General features: G+C 39.1%; 1 protein-coding gene across 4 annotated transcripts in view; it reads right to left on the bottom strand.

Annotated features, from left to right (window-relative positions):
* The window catches only part of TRPC4 (transient receptor potential cation channel subfamily C member 4), a 203,094-nt gene that overhangs the window by 52,710 nt on the left and 127,668 nt on the right, over positions 1-22,716 (bottom strand). For 3 of the 4 annotated variants that reach the window (XM_020878213.2, XM_020878215.2, XM_070471315.1), the window contains exon 4: positions 935-1,271. In XM_020878213.2, the coding sequence (XP_020733872.2) occupies positions 935-1,271 (337 nt within the window). Of the gene's footprint in view, positions 1-934; positions 1,272-22,716 lie in introns of those variants that run through there. The other variant, XM_070471316.1, reaches the window with a different exon arrangement.

Here is a 22,716-nt window from a genome sequence, read left to right as displayed (position 1 = left end):
AGACTGAGGGCAGGAGGAGAAGGGGACAACAGAAGATGAGATGGTTGGATGGCATCACTGACTCGATGGACATGGGCTTGGTGGAGTCTAGCAGCTGGTGATGGACAGGGAGGCCTGGCGTGCTGCGGTTCATGGGTTGCAAAGAGTCGGACACGACTGAGCAACTGAACTGAACTGATGGTTCCTTTATGTACAGTTCACACTAATTCTTCAGAGTGATTTGTACTTTTAGAAGGTGTATTTGTTAAGAGGACTTTGCAGGTGGCTCAGCAGTAAAGAATCCACCTGCCAATGCAGGAGACGCAGGTTCCATCCAGGAAGATCCCCTGGAGAAGGAAATGGCAACCCACTCCAGTATTCTTGCCTGGGAAATCCCATGAACAGAGGAACCTGGTGGGGTACAGTCCATGGGGTCACAAAAGAGCCAGACATGACTTTCCGACTAAACAGCAACAACAAATTTGTTAAGAAAATTAACACATTAAAATGATTATTTACATAGGGCTAATGAGGCATTTTGAAAGTCTTTAGAAGACTCCCTTCTCCAGGGGATCTCTCAACCCAGGGATTGAACCCAGGTCTCCCACACTGCAGGCGGATTCTTTACCAGCTGAGCCACCAGAAGACAAACATCTCCCCCCCCAAAAAAAAATCCAAAACAACCCAGAGAATCAGTCATTTCAGGTTTCAGAATTATTAAAATCTGTAATTTTCAAACCTAAAGTTACATTTCACAGGTGGCATTTGGAGGCAGGTCCACCACAGCTTGTGAAATCTTCATTTAACTTTGGGGATTAGACCTCGGCACTACAATGGTCGGAACCTGTTTTAAACATTCCTGTGTCCCCAACTATAATGAATATTCTTTTCCGAGCAACACAATTCCATGGTAGCAACACGTTTGCATTATAGTTTTCTATAGTATCACATTTACCCAGGACCCACGGTAATATCATCCACTCGACGATGGTTGGTGGTGGACCTTGCCTGTTCAAGTCTGACCTGTCGATGTGCTGAGAGGCAAGCAGGAGCAGGAACAGAAAAGTCAAATAGGAGGCTGTGTGGCAGATGAACTTGATAAACGGCTTTCGGATGAAGAGTCCGAGGGGGCTTTTGGGAGCTATAAGGTAGCACACAGAGAAGACGGGGAAGAGGAGTCCTACTATGAAACACGTCACCATCTTCACGGCCCAGTGACGTCGCCTCCAGCCGGGGAACTCGTCGTACCAGCGAGACGCCAGCAGTTGTTGACAGTTGGGCTGAGCCACGAACTACAGGGAAAAGGAGAGGAGAAAGGGAGAGTCAGGGTTAGGGGCAGGGCTCCAGCCCATCGGCAGGAAACCAGTCAAGTCACCAGGTCTGTTCTAAACAATTGTACACTCACACCATCATGAAGGGCTTTAGGCCATTCTGAGGACAAAGCTCACTTACTGAAAATTTTATACCCAAGGCCAAGTGCTGTGTGCTTAGCCAGACACCACAGGGGTCAAAATACTATGGCTATATCTCAGGAAGCAAAAATAGAGCCGAGGATTAATAATATCCATAGGATGTACTGATAGCTGAACAAAACTGTATACAAAGATACGCACATATACTTGCCTATGTAAGAATGGTCATATATGTATATGACATAAAATGAAAAATGTTATTTAGTGGTTATCTCTTGCTTTGGTGATTATTTTCTGGTTATGACGTTATACTCCCCCCCCCATTTTTACACTTGATGTATTTTCAGTATTTTCTATAATGAACACTATTGTCATATCAGAAAAGGTAAATATACTTTTAATTGGGTTGAGGCAATAAGAAAATCATATAGGAAAGGATATTAGATGACCAGGATGTAAATCATCATAGCTGAATTGGGAGGAAATAAAGCAAACACCTAACCTAAGTACAATCAATTACCACACACAAAACATTTCCCAAACATGACACTGCTTTTATCCTGCCAACATGTTTTTACATAGATCTCACTCTATTTTAATGATGAAGATAGAAGGGGTTATAAGAGGTCTGAAAATGTATTCAAGAAGGTTACATATGTATTAATAGTAAATGATGAAATGTGCAGGATAATAGTAAATGATGTAAATTAATAGTAAACGATGAAATGTCCAGGATCTGTTTTTCTGCATGCTATCTTTCTCACTGAGACTGACAGCTAAGCATTATATAAATTCAGAGGAAATTTTTTCTTCCAGAAATTCTTTCCAGGGGTCTATGGGCGAATTTGTATAAGCAGAGAAGAAACGGGAAGGCAAGGCATCAGGGGAGAGAGAGCAGAGATGCTTGTGAGAAAGTGTTCAGCATGTTTAAAGGATCCTCTGTGGGCACTCCCTATGGACTGTAGCCTGCCAGGCCCCTCTGTTCATGGGATTCTCCAGGCAAGAATACTGGAGTGGGTTGCCATGCCCTCCTCCAGGGATCTTCCCAACCCAGGAATCTAACCCATGTCTCTTATGTGTCCTGCATTAGCAGGTGGGTTCTTTACCACTAGCACCACCTGGGAAGTCCACTCTGGATGGCAGTAGAAGCTTTAGTTCCTTGTAAGGGACTCAAGAAAATTCTGTTGGCATCAAAAATTAGACACACCCTAGAAGCAAAGTGAACACCTGACCCTTTCATAGGACTCTCCTCCTCCCCAATATTTCTTACTGTTCTTCTTCACTCTCAGACTTTATTGATATCCTTTAGGAGACCCTTGCTTGACCCTACTCTTCTCTAATGGCAAGCAAGCAAACAGCCATTAGATACTCAGAAAGTGGCTTGATGATCATAAACCAAAAGCTGTTTGAAAGTGAGAGATAGGGTGACTGATTCAGTAGTTGAGATGTGCAATATGGGCTGGATGCGAAATGAGTTCTCACGCAACTGTTTCTCTTCATTTTTTCCCTTAGATATCGGGTTCATCAAAGGATATAGTGGGTAAAGCAATATATATATATATTGAATTAAATATATAATACAGTCAGCAAATACAGCTAAGAAAATAAAAGTGCATTTCTTCAAGAATGAGATGCTAGGCTCTTTTCACTATTTTATAAGCTTCAAGCTCCATAATTAATAAAATTAAATGTTATAATCCAAAAATAACTTCTGCTAACCCATGAAATAGCTGGCTTAAAAACAAAGATCATGGCATCCAGTCCCATTACTTCATGGCAAACAGAGGGAGAAAAAAATGGAAGCAGTGACAGATTTTATTTTCTTGGGCTCCAAAATGATGGCAACCAGTATCTGAAGCCATGAAATTAAAAGATGCTTGCTCCTTGGAAAAAAAAAGTTATGACAAACCTAGACAGCATGTTAAAAAGTAGACATCACTTTGTTCAAAAAGTTTCATATAGCCAAACTATGATTTTTCCAGTAGTTATATACAGATATGAGAGTTGGACCATAAAGAAGGCTGAACATGGAAGAATTGATGCTTTTGAACTGTGGTGTTGGAGAAGACTCTTGAAAGTCCCTTGAACAGCAAGAGATCAAACCAGTCAGTCCTAAAGGAAAGCAACCCTGAATATTCATTGGAAGGACTAAAAGGATGCTAAAGCTGAAGCTCCAGTACTTTGGCCACCTGGTGTGAAGAGGCAACTCATTGGAAAAGACCCTGATGCTGGGAAAGACTGAAGGCAAAAGGAGTAGGGGGAGGCAGAGGGTGAGATGATTAGATAATATCACTGACTCAATGGACATGGATTTGAGCAAACTCCGGGAGATGGTGAAGGACAGAGGAACCTGCGTGCTACAGTCCCTGGGGTTGAAGAGTTGGACACGACTTAGTGACTGAACAACAACACATTCCTTGTTCATTATTTTCATCAAATTTAAGTGTTTGAAAGTCAAATAGAGCTTTACTTGAATATCTCCAGAGGACTGGCACAGAGATATAGGTCATTAACAAGTATCAGTTTGGGTTAGTTTCCCTTCCCCACCCCCAATACACACACATAATCCTTCATGTCAGCGTTTTATAAACAAAGCATAGTTTACCAACTATTTTCTCATATAATCTATTTTCTACAGTGTTCTTCATTAGAATTTAACACAGTTGAAAGACCATGATAGAAGGGAGTTAGTGAAAAGTATGAAAAATGCAAGATATAATGAGCAGTTGCCATCACCTCATTAATTCTCAGAAACTGAAGGAACACATAAGGGATTAAGCATGAACAACACATGTCATACAGGCAGAAAAAGTAAAAGAAAGATATGTACTTTGTTCAATAGGGTCTTGTGAATTCTAGGACTCACATACTCGTTCCTTCTTGGCCCAAATTTCATTAGAACATGAGACACCCCAGGGCAATTGAGCAAATAACTTTATTGGGAGCACTTAAGGTTTGCTCGGGGCAGGAGGAGAAGGGGACGACAGAGGATGAGATGGCTGGAGGGCATCACCGCCTCGATAGGCATGAGTTTGAGTAAACTCCGGGAGTTGGTGATGGACAGGGAGGCCTGGCGTGCTGTGATTCATGGGGTTGCAAAGAGTCGGACACAACTGAGTGACTGAACTGAACTGAACTGAACTGAACTGAAGGTTTGCTTGGATAAATATTTCATTGCCTAATACATAAAAACAGACTGTGTTAAATAACCTAGAAAATGCAAATCATTTAATTTTTTATAGAACACCTGTCATTGTCAGGCGCTGGGTTAGCCTTAATCTTTACTAGTGCTTCTTCTTAAAAGATATTTCTTTAATTATTGGAAAGTATGTATCTGTGCTTAGTAAATTAATAGTGTGCTCAATTTTTTTACTAAACATCGACGCAGTGAGGTTTACAGAGAGGTAAAGAACAGAGACAGGACAATATAAGAAGAGTAGGAGTGAGTCTATGTAATCCACCTTTCCCAAGATGTGGATGTCATTTGGCTACTAATTTGTTCTAATCTTAGGATTGAAACAAGCACAGAAGTATTCTTAAGAATCTCTGTAAATCTAAATATCCTCATAATGATCTGACACCCTCTTTCTTCTACACTTGTTTGTTGCATGTCTACACTAGGATTTTCCAAATTACACCCCACTGATATAATAGACTTTTCCATGAAAAATGTTACCAACTTAAATATAAAGAGAATTAAAATTTTATATCACAAAAATTTTCACTGTATTTAATTGCTAAGTAGATTAAAAGACATCATCTCTCTCATGTCCCCATATCCCTTTCTTCCTTCTTTCCTTCTGTTCTTTGCTTCCTTCCCAGATGCTTCCTTCTTCGCACTTTTTCTTTGTCCCCTCTTTCTGTTTTTCTTTCTCTCTTTCTCCCCACCCCCTTGTCTCTTGGTTTCCTTGGGTTATTTGAGACTACTCAGCTTTACACCTCAAATGGCGCTAGTGGTAAAGAACCTGCCTGTCAATGCAGGAGACACAGAGGCCGGGGTTCAATCCCTGGGTGGCGAAGATCCCTTGGAGGAGGGCACGGCAAACCACTCCAGTATTCTTGCCTGGGAAATCCCAGGGACAGAGGATTCTGGTGGGCTTTGGTCCATAGGGTCACAAAGAGTCAGATACAACTGAAGTGACATAGCATCACGGATTTATGCCAACCCCATTTGAAGGACACTCTCAGAGGGGGCCACTCCATCTCTGTGACACCTGCCATTGGTCCAGTCCTGCAAAGCCTCTCCAGGTGGACCCTCGCATTGCCTGCTGGGAGTGTACCGATCCTGCTCCTCTGCTCCATCTTTCTACTGCACAGTGAATAATGAGAACCAACATCTCAGCACCATCCCAGGTCTGGGGGTGGTAGGGTGTCTTTGAAACCCACAACGTTAGAACCCCTTCTCACTCTACAATTGTTGGCCAAGACTTAAGCAATTCTATCATGTTAAAATTCATATTAAAATAGACATTCAAATTCATATTTGTGCCATGAATTTATAAAAGACACACTAAAAAAGAAAATATCTCCTATCCCTCTCTTGCTATAACTTTTTTAAAAAGTTAAAAAAAACCCTAATCTCATGGATTATTTATAAAATTGTTGAATCACGGTATCTTAAATATTGAAGAAACTATGAAGATTACTGAATCCTACCTTATTTTTACAAATAAAGTGAATTCCAGTATCAGTGATTTAACAACAACTCTACAAGGGACTTCCCTGTTGGTCCAGTGGTTAAGACTCTGTGCTTCTACTGCAAGGAGCGGAGGTTCCATCCCTGGACAGGGAACTAAGATCCCACATGATGCAAGGCACAGTGCATCCCACTTTCCCCAAAATAGACTGTGGTTAAAAGAATAAAAACAACCACTCAAAATACTAAAACAACAACAGGCCAAAAAGAAAACAAATAAAAAATGATGAAAGAAGACAAAGCTTCACAGACAAACAAATACACAGAAACTCAAACAACCAAGAAATCTCACTATTATTGGAGAAAAAATAAAATATTAATTGATTATGGACAAAATAAATAGAAACAAATTCAAAAATTAATAGAGCTCTGATAATTAAAATAACTATGCATCAGATTTGCTATCTATTTTTTCTTTATCTTTTTGGTTTTTCAATATATTTTTTCATTTTAAAACATTGTGTTCAAAGTTCAGACATTGACCCAATTCTCCTAACAAGCAAAATCTAGATTCTGGAAACAACCAACCTAGCAGCTTAATGCATCTTAACTCAGTCAAGTAGCTACATGGGAGTTTCAATTGGTTGCTGGACAATTATAAAGAGAGTTGAAACTTTTGGGTTGAATGAATTACAGTGATTTATGTAAGGGCTTAAAAGGCTCACAGATTCATATACATGCCAGTTTCCCCTGGGTCTCACAATTTATTTCTTAGAATTTCACAAATAATCTATATCCTTTGGAGTTTTATTTCCTCTGTGGAGAGGAATGTTTTATTTCCTCCGCCCAGGAATATTTTTCGACAACTCATTTTGTAAAGTTGATAACAAGGCTTAAGAATGCTTTGTAGGCAGAAAGCTTCAGGAAATTATTTTCTCCATAGTTGAAAACCCTTTCTTTCTTTTACTTCTGCCCTTTAGTCCCTTCATAACTGCCAATGACCCTTAACTGTCTGAGCCTTTTTCTGTTTCTAGAGATAGCTTGAGTTGTGTTCCTAATTAAAACAATTCTCCAGTCTCCCCAAGCATGCTCATAACTAATCACCCTCCTACTTCATTATTCAAAGCATCCTTTTCACCTGGTTCTCCCTAGTTTGAGTCAACCATATTATGCATCATCTATGAGTTGGACATTGGGTAGACAAGTGTGAGAGGACCAAGATCTTTAAGAACCACATACATCTGTCTTCTAGGATCTCAAAATATGCTGGGGACTGACCATGTGACTGGATAACTTAATACAGAGCATCGTATAACTTGTGAGAAAAGAGACCGAATGCATAGGAGGAATTATGTCTAATGTGAAATAGGGGAAATTGAAGGACAGAGGTAGACTTGATTAGTCAAGCCTGAGATTATAGGTAGACTTTTTTTGGGGGAGGGGTGTGCAGTTTTCAAAAGATTTATTAAAAATGCAATAGTGCATGGGTTAAAGTCAGGTGGTATCATCTTTTTCTCTTGTACCACTGTGGCTACAGATTTAACTTCATTTACAGATGACCTGCATCCATGAAATTAAAAGACACTTGCTCCTTGGAAAAAAAAGTTATGACCAACCTAGACAACATACTGAAAAGCAGAGACATTACTTTGCTAACAAAGGTCCATCTAGTCAAAGCTTTTGTTTTTTCAGTAGTTATGTATGGATGTGAGTTGGACTATAAAGAAAGCTGAGTGCCGAAGAATTGATGTTTTTGAATTGCAGTGATGGAGAAGACTCTTGAGAGTCCCTTGGACTACAAGGAGATCCAACCAGTCCATCCTAAAGGAAATCAGTCCTGAATATTCATTGGAAGGACTGATGCTGAGGTTGAAACTCCAATACTTTGGCCACCTGATGCAAAGAACTGACTCATTAGAAACGATCCTGATGCTGGAAAAGATTGAAGGCGGGAGGAGAAGGGGATGACAAAGGATGAGATGGTTGGATGTCATCACCGACTCAATGGACATGAGTTTGAGTAAACTCCAGGAGTTTGTGATGGACAGGGAAGCCTGGTGTGCTGCAGTCCATGGGGTGGTAGAGTCAGACATGACTGAGCGACTGAACTAAACTGAACAGATGACCTAAAAAATCTACTTTAGAGCTCTTCATGAATGTGAAGCTCAAGCCAAGAGGCCTTCCTCGCTTCCTTGATATAACCTGACATCTAGTTTCTAATAATCTGACGTTTGGTGATAAGTCTCTGTTTTCCTGATCCAGATGTTTCATAATTTGATTCATATTTTACATGAATGATAAAAATTAAATAAACTATTTAGGCTGAGTTGGGCGAGCAGAGAGTAAGAAGATGGAAAGATGTGAAAGAAAGATTGTTTTGCAGATTGGCTGTGTTTCCTTGGAGGTAACCTGGTTGGGCTAACTCCAGGATACTATGCAAGGTTTAAAAAGCATCAAAGAAGCAAAATAGTAGTTGCGTAAAGTGGGGCAATGAATTTTGATAGGCACAGCTTGGTAGGTGGATAATTTTAGTTCAGATTTAGAGAATATCATGTTAAAAACTAGAGGATGGAGATAAATATGTTCAGATGAGCAACCTCATGTTCTAGAAGGTTATATTCAATGATGAATATGCTGGAGATGGAGTATAAAAGGATATTTCAGCCACAGATTAGGATACAGACAAAAATGTTTACTGACGCAATTTCTCCAGTCTAGGTCCTTGCTGCTCAGTGGAGGCTGAGGACAGTAACACAAGAGATGACTGTATTATCATTTGTAGTCTTATACACAAATACATGATATTTATTCACTTTCATTGTATTACAGAGTATTGCAATTATGCCAATTTTTATGTGTTCCTATTATATAAACTAAGTTTAATGAATGATAAAATAAGGACTTTTTAAAAAGATTTCTATACAAAACTTATACTCACAAGATAATAATTAAAGCATGCATGCATGTAGGCTGTTGCTTTAGTTGTATCCAACTCTTTGTGATCCTATGAACCCTAGCCCCCCAGGCTCCTCTATCCATGGGATTCTCCAGGCAAGAATACTGGAATGGGTTGCCATGTCGTCCTCCAGGGGATCTTTCCAACCATGGATTGAACCCACGTCTCTTACATCTCCTGTATTGGCAGGTGGGTTCTTTAACACTAGGGCCATCTGGGAAGCCCCTAACTTGAGCACAGGAAATACCAATAAAATAACTAGTTGACTAATTGAATTTTTATCAGCTTCGTTAAAATAAATAAAAAAGTCAGTGAAGAATTAATTACATCTGAGAAGACATTGGCTAAAAAGCCTGAGATTAGTTAAGAAGACTGATAAACTTCAAGCTGTGTCCCCCACAGGACACTGGTCAACAACCTCCTGGCTTTGTCAAGTTCAAAAAAATCTCTCCAGTCATCAAATCACCTGATAATTTGTTTGCAAATGCATGTCAAATTCAGGTTTGCAGATTGGAATTCAATGAATAACTCAGAACATTATTACTAGGGCACCAATTCTGATGTCTACATATCCAGAAGGGAAGATGACAACGACACTCCATCTGACAGTGCTGGTGAGGCGGGGGCAGGATTGAACTTCTTAAATCATTTCTGGGCTGAAATTCAAAATTGGTTTGGCAGCTGAGCTGGGCTGATGAGTGGGCAATAACGGGAAGTTGAAAATGCAGAGACAAAGGAAATAAGGTGGGAGGTGATAAACCCAACATTGAGTACATTAAATTATTGAACTTGATAAACAAACCAAATGAGGTTTTGGTGGTGGGAAAGCAGAATCAATAGATATCGTTAGTTCTCGGGAAATTACAAAGGGCAGAGGTCGGTAGAAATTCCACCTCTATTCACCAACAACCTCGTCAGGATGCCCATGAAGAACTGTTTTAAGCTATCTTGGAAAACAGAGGAAAACCTGCCAGTCATTTCTAGCTGGCTACCTAGATGTTTTCATAAAAATGAAGAGAGATGTGGAGGCAAAAAATTATACAGTTATGAAGGGACCACCATTTGCCTGTTGAATCATGTAGGTGAATCATAATGAGAATGGCCGAATGGAAAACAGGAGAAAGTTAGATCCTGATCTTGACCAGCCATCAGCGGGCTGGTTTTCCACTCTGATGAGCCACTGACAGTGTCTGCACAGTGTCTGCACAGATGAGCAGCGGCTCAGAAAGGGTGCTCCCTTCTTAGTCTCCTGCAGACCAAACTGTTAGCTTATTGGGGACTAAACTGTGCTCTATTACCTTCCAAGAATCTAGGAGAAAACAAGTGACATGATGGGAATGAATACTATTTGTTCTTTTGACACGAAAGGCTACAGTCACTCTTCTTTTCCCTTTTCTATCCCTTTTCACATAATTTCAAGACCAACTATTTCTTAGAAAAAAAAAAAAAGACTAACCATGATATGTGTTGATAGAAATTTGGAGAAAATGGAGCTCTCATACATTGGCTATCAAAATATAAATGGTCAACCACTTTGGAAAACAGTTTGCAGGAATAAAAAAACAAAACAAAACATACATTTACCATACGATGGGTTTATTTCAATACCAGGCATTTCTCCAAGAGAAAGGAAGATGTATGGCCACACAAATACTAGCACTCAAGTGTCACAGTAGCTTTGTTTTTTAATAGCCTCAAACAAGAATAATTCAAATTTCCATCATCCAGTGGATAGATAAACAAAATATGGTATATCCAGGCTGTAACATACAACATGATAAATATAGTTCATACGGCTGTATGTCATATATGAATGAACAATGGTAAGAGGTAAATCCTAAGAGTTCTTATCACAAAAATCTTCTTTCTATTTCTTAATTTTATATCTATTTGAGATGACAGATGTTCCCTAAACTAACTGTGAGCATCATTTCATGATGTATGTAAGTCAAATCATTATGCCATAAGGGCTTCCCAGGTGACTCAGTGGTAAAGAATCCACCTGCCAATGCAGGAGGTGCAAGGGATGCGGGTTTGACCCCTGGGTTGAGAAGATTCCCCTGGAATAGGAAATGGGACCCATTCCAGTATTCCTGCCTGGAAAATTCCATGGACAGAGGAGACTGGCGGGCTACATACAGTTCATGAGGTCTCAAAGAGGTGGGCATGACAGCATGCATGCTTCGCGCCACTCTCATGAGATCTTATCATAACATCAGATATCATTATTTCAGGCTTACGCTAGGAAAAAAAGTGGGGTACTTTTTGCTAAAACGTATAGCTTCTGAGTTCTTTCTCCATCTAACGTATGTACCATTTTCCTGAGACGATGGGCCTTGTAAAATGCAAATTGAACTGTGTCTCTTTCTCTATTAAAAGTCTACACAGTCTCCAGGAAAATGTCTCATGTTTATATAAAGCCTGCCAGGCCCAGAGCTCCTTTGTTATAAGGCTGCTTTCCTCCATTCTTGCATATTTATACTGTCGGCACATATTCAAACTCAGAGTGCTCTGATCATGTCTGGACCTTTCTTCCTGTTTTAGTAGTAATATATGCCGATATTTTTGCCTAATCTTATCCATTTCCTGTTTCCTCACAGTGAATTCCTCGTGGGTCTTCCAGCACAGCTTCTATTCACCTGATCATTCTTACAGTCAACTCTTCTTTTTCTTAGTACTCATACTGTTCCTTGAGCATACACTTACAATTGTACTTACTCCTCTTATCTCCTGCATTTTAATTATGGGCTTCAGTGAGCTACTTGAGAAGGGTCTGTCATTTTTCATCACTTGATCCTTCACACCAGTGCCTGGTTCCACGATGTCAATGAACATTTGCTCAATTGAATTAAATGCTGAACATAGCTCAGGACTTATGAGTCCATTTAATTAGGCACTAACCACTCATGTAAGTTCCACAGCAAAGCCTGGTTGAAATCATTAGCCTCAATACTAAGAAGGGCACTGTATATTCTTATGCTTCTTTCCAGAAATTAGAAAATTAGCTGCTTCTCTTTCTTCTGAATATAACGTTAATTAGTCCAGGCAGCTCCCTAGGAGATCCATGGTGCTGCTTGAATATAGGATAAGAAACTGCTTCGGTCTAGGTTACATGTCAATGCTTAGAAGCCATTGAAAATCAAGTTGTTCTTGGAAAATACATCTTTACAAGGAGTACAGAGGCAGAATATTTCAAGAAGTTTCCAAGGAAATATATTTCAGAGAAATATAATTCAATTCCATGAGTTCAATGAAAGAGAGGCAAAAACTTGAAGTGATGAATGTAGTTGTCAGGGCACTGGTCTTCTTAATATTGCTTTAAATAAGGTAATAATGATATTCTTTTCTATACCTTGCTCTTTTGTGTAATCAGAAGTATGCATGTCTGATGAAAATTGTAAAGAAAAAAAGACAAAGCAACCTCAACAGACTCATTTTCTTGACTACAAAACTATCCATGATGTCCAAAAATTGGGAAGAAATGGCAATGTTGGACTTTTATGCAAGAAAATATTGATGCTAAAAATGCATACATACAAACTACAAACTTTTAAGAATCATTTTCGTCTCTATACAGAGGATGTTTATTCTTCACTACTCATACAGAACTGAAGCACTTTAAAAGTAGATTCAAAGTTTTATTCTCCTCTTATGAACATTTACCAGACAACATATAGGATAGGTTAAAGCAAATTTCATATTTTGACTTGGAATTCTCAGAACCCACTATCATTCCGTTCCCAGAAGTAAATATATCCCCAAATTTCATTGCATCAGTTGTAAGCTCTTGTAATACAATCTGTTTGTAAAGGAGGGATTGCCTCTAAAAGATTTTCAGAATTTATCTTTCACTATCATAGTATATGTGAACGTTTCCTATGCCAGCACCAGTATCCATTCCAACCTCCCCCCACCGAGCCACCTTACCACTGATGCTGCCACAGTACAATTCAAGTGGTCCTGTGGACGGTCATCCTACAACTCCTAGTCCGTCTGCTAACGTGGGGATGTCCAAAATTGCACATCTACTTTCCCGGCAGCAGAACCAAGACTGTCCTTCTAGTTCTTTTTATATTTATATATATTTGTGTGTGTGTGTGTGTGTGTGTGTGTGTGTGTGTGTGTAAGTCGCTTCAGTTTTGTCTCTTTGAGACCCTATGGACTGTAACCTATCAGGCTCCTCTGTCCAGGGGATTCTCTAGGCAACAATACTGGAGTGGGTTGCCATTTCCTCTTCCAGGGGATCTTGCCAACCCAGGGACCAAACCCGTTTCTTCTGTCCCCTGCATTGGCAGGTGGGTTCTTCACCACTACTGCCTCCTGGGAGGCCCTATATATTCATACTTGTATCTAACTAGCAAGGGTCTGTTTATGAGATGAAAAGAATTCATACACAATGACAGCTAATGGGATTCACCTTAATCTTTCATTTGCATTTAGGAAATGAGAAAAGATAGTGAATGACAGAGATTAGGATCCCAGAACTGAAGGAACTGTGCCTTTCCACCCTGGGTTCTTCCCACCATCCCGTCTGTGGTCCAAGTCTCCTGGTCTAGACTGACTCTGGGAGGAGGAAGGGTGAGCAGTCAGAATGTCTCCAACCTTCAGTAGTCCAGTCCTCTCTATCTTATAATAGTGATTAGATTTCTTGGTTCAAACAGACTTGAGAATTTTACATACTTGTTAGTAAATAGAGTTACAGTCTTGGCAATGATAAAGATAATGATAATTATACCGAATGCCTCATTTTTGTACCTAGAATTTTCAGTGGAAATAAATGAAAACTATGAGTACGTTTACCAACACGCAAGAATTTCTTGTAAAATTCTCCATAGAGGTGGAAAGTCCATTTGATAGCAAGCAGAACCTATCTGCTTCATATCAACTAGACATATTATTGCCAACTGTGAGAAACTATTTAGCCACCTCCAAACATTTATAATGTAATTTTTGGTACATCATACAGATGAGGAAGGTAGTCAAAATATTTACTTATATTCCTGTCAGGATAATTTTACTTTACCTAAAACACTGTTGAAGGTTGAAAACGGTATGAACTTTTGCTAAATTCAGTGAGACTATGACACCTCTTCCGGATACTTCTGTTAGGTACCTTATTTTCTAATCCCAAAGGAATTCAAATGTCACAATAGAAATTCAAGACAGGGATGTTTTCATACCCATTTCCAGAATTTAAAAACAATGAGTAAGGTTCTAGAAAGCATAATATTTAAATCAAAAGTACTAATTTTTAGGACCTCACTTAGTAGAAAGTTAAAGTCCCTCCAAATGCCAAAGAAACTCCTTTATTTTCCTCTCCATATAAATAAATAGCATCCAAGTAATCTCAACCTTCTCAGCACACTGAAGATAGACTCATTTAGCAGCGAAAGTCGCACCCGACTCTTTGTGACCCCATGGGCTATAGCTGCCAGGTTCCTCTGTTCATGGAATTCTCTAGGCCAGAATACTGGAGTGGGTGGCCTTCCCTTCTTCAGGGGATCTTCCCAACCCAGGGATCGAACCCAGGTCTCCCACATTGGAGGCAGATTCTTTACCAGCTGAACTACAAGGGAAGCCCCAGAATACTGGAGTGGGTAGCCTATCCCTTCTCCTGCGGATCTTCTCGACCCAGGAATTGAACCAGGCTCTCCTGCACTGCAGGTGGATTCTTTACCAACTGAGCTATGAGGAAAGAAACCTTTATGGCTTAATTTCTTGAGATTGACAGTCGCACTACTTCATCTTTAGCACAATATTCTTAACGCTTTGTAAGTTACAAGTTTGCCCAGAGAAGGAAATGTCCTCTTCCAACTGGAGCGAAGTCCAAGGCAAAATTTTCCAGGCCAGGACACTGTGGAGGCAGAAAATGCCCAGCAGGGAAACATGGGGAATCTCCCTTGAGATAGTTTTTCACAGTGTCGCTGCAGTCTTGGCCTCAAAAAGTACCTATATATTTAAAGATTGGGAATATTTTTGAGTTGAAGATCTGGAACAAATGTTATCTGGAACAAATGAAGATCTGGAACATTATCTAAGAGGTGATAATATCTGCTGGTACTCAATGTGAGTCCAGACACTGCCTAATACCCAGATTTGAAGAGAATTCAAAACATCCCAAAGATCTGTCAGTAACATTGGAAAGATGTCAAATAAGTGCCCCAAAGCAAATTGTCTTATCCTTGTGAGGAGTATAAAGTATAAATTAACATTGAAAGATAATATTACTGATAATCAATAATCATTATAGAATTACTAAATAAGAAGGCAAAACTTTGCGAAACAACTAGGGAATAAAAAATTACATCCTCTTTCATCATTCACTTTTCCTCCTTTCAGATACATATTCAAGCTCCAGAAATCTCCTGTTTTAAACCCTGCCTCCCCCTCATTCAATCACTCTAGTCATCACCCCATCTTCTTCTTCTCCAGCCAGCTTTTGTTTTGAAAAAGTGTCCAGGAGCATTCTTCATAATGGTGGATTTTTTCTCTATACTTTTATATCAGCACCAATGATGATACATGATATTATAATTAACTCTATATCAAATAGAAATTGGTATATTTATCTCTGTATACTCCAATGCCAATTTGATACTATTTATTTCTGTATCTATACAGTGTTTTGCAGAGTTTCTGGTACCAAGAAGATTCTTAAGACATATTTTTAGAATGAATGAGTAAATCTATGAATGGCAACAATAGAAAGACTGTGTCTACTGCTTTCAAGATTGTCTATTATTTTATGGTTTCCATGCTGCCATGTAGCATGGAAGGAGAGGCTGAGTCTAAACATGGGGCTGAATGCTAAAGAAAAAAGGGCAAATAATATGACATTCCTTCCAAAGGAAGTCAAAGGTCTATAGCACAGTAGATAACCGGCTTTACTATTCTGTTCTAAGAATTAGGAAGAAAATTATTTTCTTAGTAAATAAACATGATCATGATCTATGGAAAAGTAACTACTTACTTTAATTTTGTTACAAATTAATTACTAATTTTTTACTCTTGCTGGATTATAAGATTTCTATTCTCTTGGTTTATGTAAACATTGACATAAAACATTGATCCCCGGCTCACTCGTTAAGATGTGAACATAATGGTGATTGTGACTATGTTTTAATAGGCAATGCTTGAAGGATAAAGTTAATTAAAAAATGCACAAGACTCTTTTTGGCTGCCAGTTGGAGTTTTAGAAGGAGCTGCTTATTTATGTCTTCCAGATTTTGAGAAAATAAGTTACCATCCCTACCACAAAGAAAAAAGTAGTTTATAAAATTTTCTTCTTCTTATTTTTCAACTATAGTAGAATTAATTTGATAGTTTTGGTATGAAAATTATTTGTTTTGAAGTGAAATGGTATGAAAGTTATTTGTTTTCACATCACAGAGAAGGATATGCTTAGAAATATAAATACCAGGTGATTATTTCATAGCCACATATACCATTCAATGGATACATTCTGCATATCAATCATGTTATTTATTCCTTCTGTTAGAAAAATCTTTAGCAGATGACTAACCTTCTTTATAAGTCTTGAAATCTGAGGTGTATATCTGACACCTGGATCCTACTCCCATTTGGACAAGCTATATTTCAAGTGTTTAGCCACCGCACATAGTAGGGAGATTGACAACACAGGTCTGTGTGCTGTGTGCTGTGCTGAGTCACTCAGTCATGTCTGACTTTTCTCTCAACCCCATGGACTGTAGCCCGCCAGGATCCTCTGTCCGTGGGGATTCTCCAGGCAAGAATACTGGAGTGGGTTGCCATGCCCTCCTCCAGGGGATATTCTCAACCCAGGGATAGAACTCAGGTCTCCTGCATTGCAGGCAGATACATTACCGTCGAAGCCCAAGAATACTGGAGTGGGCAGCCTATGCCTTCTCCAGGGTATCTTCCCAACTCAGGAATTGAACTGGGGTCTCCTGCATTGCAGGTGGATTCTTTCCCAGCTGAGCTACCAGAGAAGCCCAACAAAGATCTAGTGTTTTCCAAACCACTAGACTAGTAGATATCTTTTAAAACTAAAAAAAAAAAAAAAAAAAAAAAAATTCTAAAATGGTCACTGAGTTCTGAGGATAGATAGCAATAATCCTGCAGTTTCAGTGACTCTTAGTAAAAAGTCTGTTCTAGAAGAGAGTGACTCTACCTATTCCTCTGACTGCCATTTTCTCCAAAGATGACAAGCAGGTAGTCAATTCCATTTAATGATTCCTTCACATTTTCCCTTCTATCCCCTAGTGCTACATAGTGTGAAGGATTTGTACTCCTCTCCCCTCTGTATGGGGCTTCACTGGTGGCTCAGTGGTAAAGAACCTTCCTGCCAATACAGGAGATTCAGGTGACATTGGTTCAATCCCTGTGGCAGGCAGATCCCCTGGATAAGGAAATGGTAACCCACTCCAGTATTCTTGCCTGGGAAATCCCATGGACAGAGGAGCCTGGTGGGCTATAGTCCATAGTATTGCAAAAAGTCAGACATGACTGAATGATTATACACGCATACACTATCCTCTCTATAGTGTCCGTTCCTTATATTGCTAAAAGATATTGAATAATGACGATATGCAAGATTTCAGAATTTAGCAACACATCAAAAAGCTCATACACCACAATCAAGTTGGGTTTATTCCAGGGATGCAAGGATTCTTCAATATATGCAAATCAATCAATGTGACACACCATATTAATAAATTGAAAGAAAAAAACCATAGGATAATCTCAACAGATGCAGAAAAAGCCTTTGGCAAAATTCAGCACCCATTTATGATTAAAATTCTTCAAAAAAATGGGCCTAGAAGGAACCTACCTCAACATAGTTTTTCACAATGGTGAAAAACTGAAAGCATACCCCCTAAGATCAGAAACAAGACAAGGGTGTCCACTTTTGCCACTATTATTCAACATAGTTCTGAAAGTCCTAGCTACAGCAATCAGAGAAGAAAAAGAAAAGGAGTCCAGACTGGAAAAGAAGAAGTAAAGCTCTCATTGCTTGCAGATGACATAATACTGTACATTGAAAACTCTAAAGATAGTATCAGAAAATTACTAGAGCTAATCAGTGAATTTAGCACAGTTGCAGGATACAAAATCAATACACAGACATATATATACATTGTCTATATACTGACAATGAAAAATCAGAACGAGAAATTAAGGAATCGATTCCATTCACCATTTCAACAAAAAGAATTAAATATCTAGGAATAAACTTACCTAAGAAGACAAAAGAACTGTACACAGAAAATTATAAGACACTAATGAAAGAAATCAAAGATGACATAAACAGATGGAGAGATATTCCATGTTCCTGGGTAGGAAGAATCAATATTGTAAGAATGACTATACTACCAAATGCAAGCTACAGATTTAATGCAATCCCTATCAAATTACCAAAGGCATTTTTCACAGAACTAGAACAAAAAATTTCACAATTCATATGGAAACACAAAAGACCCAGAACAGCCAAAGCAGTCTTGAGAAAGAAGAATGGAGCTGGAGGAATCAAGCTTCCTGACTTCAGATTATACTACAAAGCTACAGTCATCAGGACAGTATGGTACTGGCACAAAAACAAAAATATAGATCAATGGAACAAGATAGAAAGTCCAGATATAAACCCATGCACCTATGGGTACCTTATTTTTGACAATGGAAGCAAGAATATACAGTGGGGAAAGACAGCCTCTCCAATAAATGGTGCTGGGAAAACTGGACAGTTACATGTAAAAGAATGAAATTAGAACACCTCCTAACACCATACACAAAGATAAACTCAAAATGGATTAAAGACCTAAATGTAAGACCAGAAACTATAAAACTCTTAGAGGAAAACAGAGGCAGAACACTTGATGACATAAATCAAAGCCAGATCCTCTATGACCCAGCTCCTAGAGTAATGAAAATAAAAACAAAAGTTAACAAGTGGGACCTGATTAAACTTAAAAGCTTTTGCACAGTAAAGGACACTATAAGCAAGGTGAAAAGACAACCCTCAGAATGGGAGAAAATAATAACAAATGAAAAAACTGACAAAGGATTAATTTTCAAAATATACAAGCAGCTCATACAACTCAATACCAGAAAAACAAACAAAAAGTGGGGAAAAGACCTAAACAGACATTTCTCCAAAGAAGACATACAGATGGCTAACAAACACATGAAAACATGCTCAACATCGCTCATTATTACAGAAATGCAAATCAAAACTACAATGAGATATCACCTCACACTGGTCAGAATGGTCATCATCAAAATGTCTACAAACAATAAATGCTGGAAAGGGTGTGGAGAGGAGGGAATACTCTTGCCCTGTTGGTGGGAATGTAAATTGATACAGCCACTATGGAAGACAGTATGGAGATTACTTAAAAAATTAGGAATAAAATCACCATATGACCCAGCAATTCCACTCCTAGGCATATACCCTGAGGAAACCAAAATTGAAAAAGACACATGTATCCTACTGTTCATTGAAGCACTATTTACAATAGCTAGAACATGGAAGCAACCTAGATGTCCATTGACAGATGAATGGATAAAGAAGTTGTACATATACACAATGGAATATTTCTCAGCAATAAAAAGAACACATTTGAGTCAGTTCTAATGAGGTGGATGAACCTAGAACCTATTATACAGAGTGAAGTGAGTCAAAAAGAGAAAGATAAATACCATATTCTAATGCATATATATGGAATCTAGAAAAATGGTACTGAAGAATTTATTTACAGGGCAACAATGGAGAAACAGACATAGAGAATAGACTTATGGACATGGGGAAAGAGGAGGAGAGGGTGAGATGTGTAACATGGAATCTTACATCACCAGATATAAAACAGGTAGCCAACGGGAATTTGCTGTATGTCTCAGAAAACTCAAACAGGGGCTCTGTAGCAACCTAGTGGGGTGGGATGGGGTGGAAGTTGGGAGGGAATTTCAAAAGGGAGGGGATACATGTATACCTACGGCTGATTCATGTTGAGGCTTGACAGAAAACAGCAAAATTCTGTAAAGCAATTATTCTTCAATGAAAAATAAATAAATTAAAAAAAATATTCAGAAGTGTATTTCAGAAAAATATTTCAGAAGAACAGACCTCTGTTCTTAGATGTACTTTGCAGGTAAACATCCTCCTTGATAAGATGTACACCAGTGGAGATGGCCTGATGGCTCCCTCTCATTTCTCATGGGTACTCAATCAGCATACAACCCACTGGTGTCAGTTGCTCCTATTTGAATGTGTAAATAACACTGGGGTAGTTCAGCTTATCAGTAAGTACCATCTTTGAAGCGTAATGTTTTTGAACAGGAAATCACATAACTTTCTTCCTTGTTAGGATTGTCTTTAGGAGCACGGGAGGGCTGCTCAGTTTTGATGTGGGAGCATTTCCTCACTGAGCTGGCCTGGGAGAGGTCCTGCCAAAGGGAGATTTGGAGACCCAAATGGCCCGGGAGAAGGCAGGTCTAGAGAAGGGAGGTGAGGCCCAACTGGATAAGATGTAGGCATATTAACAAACATCTCAAGTACCTGGGATCTTAAAACTACAAATGCCTGGCTTATTATTTTTCTGCTTTTATTCTTTAAAGGAGAAAAAAATATGTGGGTTTTTTAAAAACATTTAGAAGGCACAAGATGGAAAAAGTTGAATAAAAATCAGATACACAGGTTCTCACATGCACGTTCTGGGTCAGACATACCAAGATTTGTCTTTCTTAGAAAGTCAGAGTGGAAGGTACTTTAAAAGTCATCAAGCCCCACCCCTTTGCTTTACAAGCAGGAAATTGAGGTCTGGGGAGGTCAGATGAATTTTCCAGGGCCACAAAACTAGTTAACAGCGGAGGCAAAGGTAGTTCCCTATCAGAGGTGGAGCTGATTGGGATGTGGGGTGAGGGACAGGTGCTTAGGACTCAAATCAACCCCCGAATGAAGTCAAAGTTGCAGAGCTATAATCCCAACTCATAATTACAGATTTTGGATACTGGCGGTAATCACTACCATCACCCTCTCCATTTTTCAATCTTTTCTGTAGACAATGAAAGATAAAAAGTCAATAGTACTGGTTTAATCAAGTTCTAAAAATTGAATGAAATAAAAGCAAAGCATTCAGTTCCAAAGAGGGCTTTTCTTTCTTTCTTTTTTTTTTTATCTTCTGAGTCCCTGAGATTGTTGTTGATGCCATTTCTCATGCTCTTGATAACTAATAACCTTGAGAAGAAAAAAAAAAATCCCTTCAAAGAGAAATGAGTATTTCCATGGCACAGTCTCTTAAATCTTACTTGATGTTTTCGAAATGGAATTAAAAGAATTTCTCAAAGTTAAAGGACTGAGGGAGAGGAGTAATTCTATGTGGGATGAGATGTAGTAGTTTGAACATATATAATCAGGAGAGAAAAAGAAAAGAAGCCAGACAGAAGAAAGGGAAAAAAAAATCCTTAGTGGTTTGGTTTTGTAGTTTAGTTTAGCTTTTCTTAAACTTCCCAGACAGGACAGAAAAGAGGGTCAAGTAGAGGAATCACTTACGGATCCCAAAGGTAAAAAAGGGGCAATTTTCTCTACTTAAAGGAGAGATGTGCTGAGGAAGATGAGAAGATGAATTCAGTGACCAAGCAGTGACCACATTCAATAAGAATCTGTGCATGCTTCACTTTGATTTCAGCTCTTATATAGGACATGTTCCAGTTCAACCCTACACATCCTTTCCCCTTGCTTCATGGATTCAAGCAGCCACTGAGAAGTATGATTTTTTTCCCTCCATTTGTGTTTCTTTCCTCTTACCGCTCTAGCTCCACCTACCATCATATCTTATCTGGAGCATGTCAGTTATCTCCCCCACTCTACACTCTATTCTACACTCAGCACCTAAACAGATCTCCTCAAACCACACATTTAATCATGGCACTTGCCTGCTTGAAGCCTTTTTAAAAGCTTCTTGCAGCTTTTAGGATGAAAACAGTTCTTAATGAGGATATGACTGATCTGGTGCCTGCCTCACCACTCTGCAGGGGTTTGCAAACGACTCGCCTTATGATGCTCTGTGCCCTGGTCCCACTGGTGTCTCCGCTACTACACAATTGCCCCCAGATGGTGCTCCCTTTGTCTGCAAAGCTGTCCATACCTCACCCCCTGCCCAAGCCCCTCCTGATCCTCTCCATCTCCCATTCCTCATTCAATCTGCCTGGATCATCTAGACTAGTTCAGACTGTCTGCTGGCAGTGTTATGTAGCTCCCAATATTCTGCTTCGTTATACTTTTCCAAGACTGCATTCATACACTTACTTGGATATTTTTTTATTTTTATTTTTTGGCCACACAGCACAATATGCGGATCTTAGTTTTCTGACCAGAAATGGAACCAGTGTTCCCTACAGTGGAAGCACAGAGTCTTAATCACTGGACCGCCAGGAACAACCCAGGTAATTCATTTTTTATATTATATTATTTTATATTTTTATTTATATTATGTATAAATATTTATACTTTATTTTTATATCTCTTTCACTCAATGACTGGTTACATAGGGCTGCAACTATATTTGTCAAACTCACCTCTGCATTTCTGATGTCTAACAATGCCTGGACTGTGGAGGTTCACAAATATAATATTTGTTCAGTGACTGATAACTCACTACATGGATTCATATATGGGCATCCCTGGTGGCTTAGCAGTAAAGAATCTGCCTACAACTCAGGAGATCCAGGTTTGATCCCTGGGTTGGGAAGATTCCCTG

Source organism: Odocoileus virginianus, chromosome 8, assembly GCF_023699985.2.
Source record: "Odocoileus virginianus isolate 20LAN1187 ecotype Illinois chromosome 8, Ovbor_1.2, whole genome shotgun sequence".
NCBI classification, from domain to species: domain Eukaryota; kingdom Metazoa; phylum Chordata; class Mammalia; order Artiodactyla; family Cervidae; genus Odocoileus; species Odocoileus virginianus.
This window is presented reverse-complemented; position numbering and strand designations above follow the sequence as displayed.